The sequence below is a fragment of the Sinocyclocheilus rhinocerous genome, unplaced genomic scaffold (assembly GCF_001515625.1).
Source record: "Sinocyclocheilus rhinocerous isolate Xijiao unplaced genomic scaffold, SAMN03320098_v1.1 scaffold362, whole genome shotgun sequence".
Lineage (NCBI taxonomy): Eukaryota > Metazoa > Chordata > Actinopteri > Cypriniformes > Cyprinidae > Sinocyclocheilus > Sinocyclocheilus rhinocerous.
Window position 1 is genome coordinate 1,689,018 of NW_015639507.1, and position 8,765 is coordinate 1,697,782.

Genomic DNA, 8,765 nt, shown 5'->3' on the forward strand with positions numbered 1-8,765 from the left:
TTTTTTTTTTTTTTTTAAGAAAACAAGCAGTTAGTAAATGAATCGAGTGCAACTCTAAAAGGGGCAAGTTTTTTATATAAAGAATAGAATTAGAATAGAGAGTGCTAGAGTTAGAGGGTCAAATAAAAATGGAAGAGATGTTGAACTATGGTCACTTTAGTAAAACGGTTGGTTCATTTTCATAAGGGATGCCAGTGACAGGCTGTTGCATGCAAAAAATGCAATCTTTTTATTCTGACAGTGATTTATATTACATTAGTTACAGAATAGAACATGATCAATATTAACTTTTTGGGAAACGCAGCCCATGCACACAGTCAGAAGTGAGTGAAAGCTTTCTGTGATTGATTGTTTCTGTCTTGCAATATTTGCGTGTGTTCAGATGAGCAGGAAAATAGTTCGATCCTACACAATTATTCGCTAACATAGGTTATTCGTCCAATTCAATGCATATTGTACGCATTATTTTTTTGTTAAATAAACAAAATCACTTGTAAATAAAATACCTTAGTATCGATATTTTTATTTGAGTATCGATACTTTCGATACTCGCATCAGTATCGATATATCGATACTTCAGGATCGATACGCACATTCTCCATAAGCGTCTAGCGACGCAACAGGAGAGACCGTTCGAAACATGGTTCGAAAGGGAACTGTGATGTCTGACTAAAAATATCTTAATTATTTTTAAATTTGATTATTCCATACTTATTGTTGTGAGTCACAAGCGGATACTTACCTCATCTGACGTAGATTTGGTAGAAATCTTCCTCATTAAAAATGGATTAGGTGAGTTCAAAAGTTTTTGTCCAAACTCAGGCTTAACTGAGGAATAGGCCTAAACGAATCACTGTCACTCACTATATTTTTACTGTCTTCATGTTTTCTTGATGTTACAGTCATGACATTATTTGTCTTTCTGTCTATCGACTAGGGCTAGGCTACCACATAGGTATCAAAAATGTTACTGCGATTCTCTGGTCGTGCACCGGATTTCAACACTTTGAAGAAAGATATAATCTTTTACACATAAAACGTGAGGTAAGATTAGATAAAACACCAGTATTGACTACAGCTTGGTATTAGGGTTGCAAGAGTTTAAAAACATTCCGTTTAATATAGTTAATTATTATTAATAATATATTATGAAATTTCGTTGTTGAATGTTCAGGCATGTTCACTCTGCACAGTAAACTCCATTAGTGCCATCACTTTAAATTACTGAAAAATTCCTAACTTGGAAAACATACATGAAACTACTTATGAAAAATATATAAAATGTAAAGTAAGGTAAATGTGCTGTTGTTGCACTCTAAAGAACCTCTAAGTTGTTTCAGAAGTAACAATTCAAAAGATATCGTGAGTCACTTTCATGTACATTTTACCTTGTTTTACTCTGTTGCTATACTAATTTTGAGTTATTATGACTCCAGAGTAACAAAGGTTCAAGTGTCTAGTTTCAAACAATACCAGATTTATAAATATAGACCATAGGGTTCAAGAGCTACAGACATTTTTATTTGGGTAAAATAAACAAAATCACTTGTAAATAAAATACCTTAGTATCGATATTTTTATTTGAGTATCGATACTTTCGATACTCGCATCAGTATCGATATATCGATACTTCAGGATCGATACGCACATTCTCCATAAGCGTCTAGCGACGCAACAGGAGAGACCGTTCGAAACATGGTTCGAAAGGGAACTGTGATGTCTGACTAAAAATATCTTAATTATTTTTAAATTTGATTATTCCATACTTATTGTTGTGAGTCACAAGCGGATACTTACCTCATCTGACGTAGATTTGGTAGAAATCTTCCTCATTAAAAATGGATTAGGTGAGTTCAAAAGTTTTTGTCCAAACTCAGGCTTAACTGAGGAATAGGCCTAAACGAATCACTGTCACTCACTATATTTTTACTGTCTTCATGTTTTCTTGATGTTACAGTCATGACATTATTTGTCTTTCTGTCTATCGACTAGGGCTAGGCTACCACATAGGTATCAAAAATGTTACTGCGATTCTCTGGTCGTGCACCGGATTTCAACACTTTGAAGAAAGATATAATCTTTTACACATAAAACGTGAGGTAAGATTAGATAAAACACCAGTATTGACTACAGCTTGGTATTAGGGTTGCAAGAGTTTAAAAACATTCCGTTTAATATAGTTAATTATTATTAATAATATATTATGAAATTTCGTTGTTGAATGTTCAGGCATGTTCACTCTGCACAGTAAACTCCATTAGTGCCATCACTTTAAATTACTGAAAAATTCCTAACTTGGAAAACATACATGAAACTACTTATGAAAAATATATAAAATGTAAAGTAAGGTAAATGTGCTGTTGTTGCACTCTAAAGAACCTCTAAGTTGTTTCAGAAGTAACAATTCAAAAGATATCGTGAGTCACTTTCATGTACATTTTACCTTGTTTTACTCTGTTGCTATACTAATTTTGAGTTATTATGACTCCAGAGTAACAAAGGTTCAGGTGTCTAGTTTCAAACAATACCAGATTTATAAATACAGACCATAGGGTTCAAGAGCTACAGACATTTTTATTTGGGTATGTCGTTTTTTTCAGAAAATGCTCAAAAATAGGGGCGCACAGTAAGTGGTTAAGGGTCATTAATTTAAAAATGTCACATATCACACATAGTACCTTATGAGCTACCATAGCATTTGCACAACCACAAAAAAATGACTAGTCACTGCAAGTGCTGAATGTACCTTTAATCTTTCAAAATAGTGGTATGGAAAAATTCTGCAATACTTTTTTATCATGATATGAATTGTAACATCAGTGTCACATTGGCTATTATTTATTTGTTTGTACAAGGCAGACATTTCTGAAAATGTGTAACAAAATGCATTTCTTTTGAAGATTGCAACATAGTGTAATTAACTTTTTTGAAGATAAACGTCAAGTAAAATGGCTCAGATTTGAGATAGGCCACCTCATATTTCGGTCTATATAGCTGTACAGAAAGTAAACAAGCTTAGCAATGTCATAATGCAAGCACTGTCGTAGTGCAATTTACTTAATGCAGTTTAAAAAAAAAAAAAACTAAATCAAATGCCATCATAATGTTTCGTGACACAAATATCAATGGCCCATTTAATTGTATTTCAATATATCTGATTAATCTTTAGTTAACTGTTGCATTCGTGAAATACAAAAATAATAGATAATAAATTGAAAAACGATTAGCTGTATCACAATACCAGATTTATAAATATAGACCATAGGGTTCAAGAGCTACAGACATTTTTATTTGGGTATGTCGTTTTTCAGAAAATGCTCAAAAATAGGGGCGCACAGTAAGTGGTTAAGGGTCATTAATTTAAAAATGTCACATATCACACATAGTACCTTATGAGCTACCATAGCATTTGCACAACCACAAAAAAATGACTAGTCACTGCAAGTGCTGAATGTACCTTTAATCTTTCAAAATAGTGGTATGGAAAAATTCTGCAATACTTTTTTATCATGATATGAATTGTAACATCAGTGTCACATTGGCTATTATTTATTTGTTTGTACAAGGCAGACATTTCTGAAAATGTGTAACAAAATGCATTTCTTTTGAAGATTGCAACATAGTGTAATTAACTTTTTTGAAGATAAACGTCAAGTAAAATGGCTCAGATTTGAGATAGGCCACCTCATATTTCGGTCTATATAGCTGTACAGAAAGTAAACAAGCTTAGCAATGTCATAATGCAAGCACTGTCGTAGTGCAATTTACTTAATGCAGTTTAAGAAAAAAAAAAAACTAAATCAAATGCCATCATAATGTTTCGTGACACAAATATCAATGGCCCATTTAATTGTATTTCAATATATCTGATTAATCTTTAGTTAACTGTTGCATTCGTGAAATACAAAAATAATAGATAATAAATTGAAAAACGATTAGCTGTATCATAAGAGTTGTAAATATTCTCATATATTATAGCACCGTTTATCATGACAAAAAACAATGACCTGTCTACACCTCTGCTTAGCGCAAGGTTAGATCTAATCTCACTTAGGTCTACCGCCAAATATATATGAAAAGTTTATTAAAAGTTAACATGAACAAATTTTGTCTACTTCATCAAGTTGCATTCCAGATTTGTATGTTTAAATATAGATTTTATTGTATAATGACATATAACTTGCCAGAACTATGAGTTAGAGAACATCTACAGATGTTTGCCTACTACTAATTACTATATTTCGAAACTCAAATTTAGGTGTTAATAGTTAGTTTAGGGTAGACATGGTCTTTCATACTGTATTTTGCAAAGAATCAGTCTGTGTCAACACTGTATGAAATCACTGGCGCTCCACCAGGAAACTCCAGTATTACCATTATTAATGAAAAACAGTAGCACTGAGATCTAAATTATGGCATTGTGCTATGAGACTGTGCTGTAACTGCAAACATGACTGCACCAGCAGAGATCAATTTATGTTTTTTAGATTCAGAAAAACAAACTTGACGGTTATTACACTTTTGAAAACAAATCTTGCTCTCCTTTTTGCTGTAGATCGATGTGATTTTTTTTACTGTATTAGATGACGTAGAAAATGACTAAATGAATGCAAACAAACTCGTAACTGAGTTATACCATCAGTAGGTAATGTTGAAATGCATTTTATAAACATCCATAAAGGACATCATAAACTGCAGGTGGGGAAAACATGAATTTAGTATTATGCTTGGTAACATAAAATTAATAGCAGTCACCATTACCCTCTGTACATTGGCTGGTAATGTACATAGCACAGTCCTAAGTTGCTGTTCAAGGCACTCTTGCAGGCTTGTTCACCTGAAATGTTCAGTCTGTTAAAGTTCTCTTGTTTCTCAGTGCAATTCGTGGTTGTTACTTTTCTAGCATGCGATAATGTTTTGGACTAGTGATTAGTGATCTTTGCGGGACGCTGTGAAAAATTCACAATGATGTCATGATTGTGATCACTGCACCAAACTCCAGTGTTTTCATCCAACTGTGATGTGATACTATTCACCCCAAAACACTGATTGACCTAAACCTCAGTCTTTCATTCACTTTGTCCAGTTTATGCACATATGCAGACAGAGCTAATATTTACAGAAGTATAAACAGTGTCTATACACATCTACACAAATTTAAGGGCATATTACTGTACCTTATAGCATTTACATATGTGTACAGCTCAAGGTGTAAAGGAAGTTGATTCTGCACAAACACAAGCAAGCTAAATAGATTTTGATGAAAAATATACATTCTGTACATATGCCTATGCTAAAATTCAGTTATTCTACATAGGCTATATGAATATGTACAATAATACTGAATGTAAACTGCCTACATGATATGCCTAGTACATTGTTGGCCTGTATATTTACATGTTCATGTGGGATTACTACATTGTAAGCAACTACATGCTAGCAACTGCAACAGATAGAATTGCACACTGATAGGCCTAACCAGCACTCTAAAGAAACTAAAGTATTTTTGGCGACAGTGTAAAGTATAAGTACAGTGATGGTAAAGCTACATGGTCCTATTTCTAGAACTTGGAACCTCACTGGGGGAAGAAGGTGCTGTCCATGAGGGCGAGTGCACAGCAGAGAAAGCAAAGACTTCTTGGTTATGAGTGGCAGTCATTGCCGGCCAGTGGTCCATGTCTAAGTGTGGGGCGGTCAGCATCTTTCTGTAAGGGTTAACAGGCACCATAAAACTGCGCTGGAGTACTTGTGAAGTGTCAGTCGCCATTACAGAGGCATGGAAATCAATCTGTGGCCATGAAAGAGGCAGCTGGGAAGCATTCAGACTTTCTATTGAACCTGGAGCCTAAAAAAAGACATTAGCATCAGAGAATCCCTATGTTGTTTAGCACCAAACTTTTAACATGAGTTTAAAGGAGACATAAAATCATCATCACAATTTAATGGAATAGTGGTAAGGGGGTATTTTTAATAACATCACTTCTGTAGCACTCCAGATCCTGGATCTGGTTAGTTGCTGGGGTCTTAGACTGAGGGAGCGTGAGCGTGAAGGAGCCCTCACCCCTTCTGCACCGTTATCCACCAGTCTATGAAGCTGCTGTGTGAAAGCATCTGTCTTGTTGTTGCTGTTGTTAGTCTGTGCTTGGGCGAGACCAGTTGGCTGGTGAGGAGGTGGAGTGGATCCAGGAGGCATTGGGGACTGATTGGAGGCAGCTGACGGTGTTCCAGATCCTATGAAACAAGTCGATTTGTTTGAATATCACAAAACATGAAATACAATCCACAGTGTCTTTGATGCTTATTGAATATGCTTTAGGCCTAATGCTATTATGGTGGTTACAGTATTATGTCCACAAAGTGAAATGTTTTTAACATCACAGCTAACAGCTGGAGCAACTGTGTTAAGGTTTCAGCTTAGCAAATTGTATGTTTAAAGTCTAAAGTTTTGAAATTAAGAAAAGACAATAGTTACTGCTTCCACGTTCTTTACCAAGACACAGGCGTTTAAGTGTTGACCCTACAAAAAGAAAAGTTTAAATTAGTTTTCTGTTGAAAATCACTGCACAAAGAGTCACATAAAGAGGTGGAACATGTTATTTAACTTTTAAAAGTTACAACTGCAATAAAACCTGCATTAGAGGTAATTACAAGTCAATATGTTAAAACACTGAAAATAGAAAAGAATTAAGGTTATGAACAATGTTTAAAGTCATAGTGTTGGTTTTAGGCTTGCAAAAGTGAAATTAAAGTGAGGATGATTAAAGTGAGATTAATGCTGTGAAGCTCAACTAGTGAAAGTATATAGAAGCATAACAGCATTGCCATCAAAAACAGACAACTGAATAAAACGCTGAATTTTGTAGGGATAAATAGAGGATAGAAAGAATAAAAAACACAGGATGATCAAAGATGAAGCATGAATACTGATAAGCGGAAAGATAAATAATTGATTATGGTGAAGAAGAGAGTGGGAGAAAGATAGCAGGGGCTCCAACATATGACATGGAGAATGGCGGAAAGGAGAGAGATACAAACAGATGGACAGAGAAACAGGCCCACTGAGGAATCTAGCGCGTGGTTTACTACTGGATTTATAGGTGACCCGCGCAGACGCCTGGGGAGAAGGAGGCCAGCCTGTGGACAGAATTACAGAGGTGAGAGAAAGAGTGAGATCCACTAACTCAAGCAACCAGTATCGAAGGGTATACACACAGAAAAATTACATTATTTTTTATGCATTCATAAAAATTAATCTGGTTGTAATTCAACTTATTAATGTCAAAGCCTCCATGTAAAACCCGCACTGAATTTATTTAAAATTCCTACATTTGGGACTTAAATTTGGGAATTGTATATAAAAGACTTACAGAAAAAGGTTTTCATAGAAAATTTTACTACTTTACTAAGTCTGCTACAAAGCCAGATTATTTATTTTACTGACGGAAGGATTTTTATCTTAAAGTGCATGCTGAGAAATCAGAATTTAAGTCACCTTGGCCGGGCTGGCTGCGTGGCACAGGTCCTTCTCCCTGGAGACCAGAGTAGATATTGTCGGAGGAGAGAGATCCTTGGAGAGAGCAGGGCTGTTGGGTCTGAACCGGAACAGACACGGAACAAGGTAGAGTCCTGGCAGGAGACCCATTCAAGCTTGGGGCAGCCTCAGCTGAAAGAAGAAAATTACATGTCAAGATGCTCTTGGATAGATTCCAAACGCTAAGATACTTTTTTAGATACCTTATATATGAATGTGATCTTTTAACTTTCCAACTAACCTGATTTTGTTAAGTCATTAGGTTTGCTGCTGTCACTAGTTTTGGAGGCAACATTTCTCAGCTGTTGTACTAGAGGACTGAGCAGTTTGGCAGGTTTTAGTTTGTGTTTGCTGGTCCTGCGCTTGCGTCCAGCAGGGATCACTGTGGGTGGAATATAAAGACCTGGAGGAGGTGGTTTCCCTAATCTGATGTAGAGAAGCTCAATCTCTTCTCGGTGGTGGGTCTCCAATTCAGTTATTTCCTTCATATGCCTGTATAAAGATGAAGCAAGCAATGGTGAGTACCTAAGAATTTTATTTATTGCTCTGATTACTTTTCATTGATTTTATTTTTTATCTCTTCATCAGAAAACACACAGACACGACAAACTCACTTTTCTCTTAGTCTTTGAAGCTCATTCTTTATATCTGAGTCCTCCATCTCTGAGTCATTGTCACTGCTGACATAGGATCCGTACACCCCTCCCTTTCTGCTTGGTGAATCAGAGCTTTGCACACTACTACTGCGACCGGAGCGCCTCAGAAAAGCCACCGCTCTTTTCACGAGGTCACTTCCTCTCCTTTCAGACCTACCATGACGGGATGGGGTTGTGGGTGCCATTTTGGCAGGGCTGCTCTCAGCCCCAGAGTCAGAAGACATGAAACGGGTCTGAACGGTGACATCTGCTGAGACTGAGGTCTGTGTCCTTGGCAGCGAGCCTCGTTTGGTCAGAGGAGGTGGGGCGTCCAGATAAAAGTCAGGTGGGGCGGAATATCTGCTGCTGTGCTTCCTGCGTGTGACCTCGTCTTCTGTGCTGACCACTGAGAACCTGCCGACAGTAGTAGCTAAAACAGTCGGCTCTTCATACATGGCACATTCTCCCAAAAAACTACCAGGGTGTGCTGGAGATTCTGTGCTGCTCAGGCTACGCTGCTTTCGGCCTTGACCTGACAGGATATCAGTGGAGCTAGGCACCATCTAATCCAGAGAATTTAATGAAAAACAGTAGCACTG

At 36.5% G+C, this 8,765-nt stretch overlaps 1 protein-coding gene across 4 annotated transcripts; it reads right to left on the minus strand.

The window, feature by feature from the left end:
* Window positions 1-3,548: 3,548 nt before the first annotated feature.
* On the minus strand, window positions 3,549-8,732 carry LOC107751203 (serine/threonine-protein kinase WNK2-like). 4 transcript variants are annotated; one of them, XM_016566860.1, is made up of 7 exons: window positions 8,146-8,732; window positions 7,773-8,023; window positions 7,493-7,660; window positions 7,036-7,134; window positions 6,473-6,517; window positions 5,981-6,231; window positions 3,549-5,845 (listed from the first exon to the last, which is right to left on the minus strand). In XM_016566860.1, the coding sequence occupies exons 1-7, from the start codon at window positions 8,727-8,729 to the stop codon at window positions 5,546-5,548; spliced, it is 1,698 nt and encodes a 565-aa protein (XP_016422346.1). In that variant the 5' UTR covers window positions 8,730-8,732; the 3' UTR covers window positions 3,549-5,545. The 4 variants fall into 4 exon arrangements, with proteins under 4 accessions (XP_016422346.1, XP_016422347.1, XP_016422349.1 ...); XM_016566861.1 differs by having other exon boundaries at window positions 7,060-7,134; window positions 7,493-7,663; XM_016566863.1 differs by having other exon boundaries at window positions 6,062-6,231; window positions 7,493-7,663.
* Window positions 8,733-8,765: the final 33 nt, after the last annotated feature.

What these genes read in the sequence shown, in the direction of transcription:
- LOC107751203 (XM_016566859.1), bottom strand. Translation starts at nt 8,729, where the DNA reads ATGGTGCCTAGCTCCACTGATATCCTGTCAGGTCAAGGCCGAAAGCAG. An exon ending in ACGCAGCCAGCCCGGCCAAG is followed by an intron (nt 7,135 to 7,492) that starts GTGACTTAAATT and finishes TTCTGTCCACAG; the next exon opens with GCTGGCCTCCTTCTCCCCAG. An exon ending in TGGTAAAGAACGTGGAAGCA is followed by an intron (nt 6,232 to 6,472) that starts GTAACTATTGTC and finishes CTTGTTTCATAG; the next exon opens with GATCTGGAACACCGTCAGCT.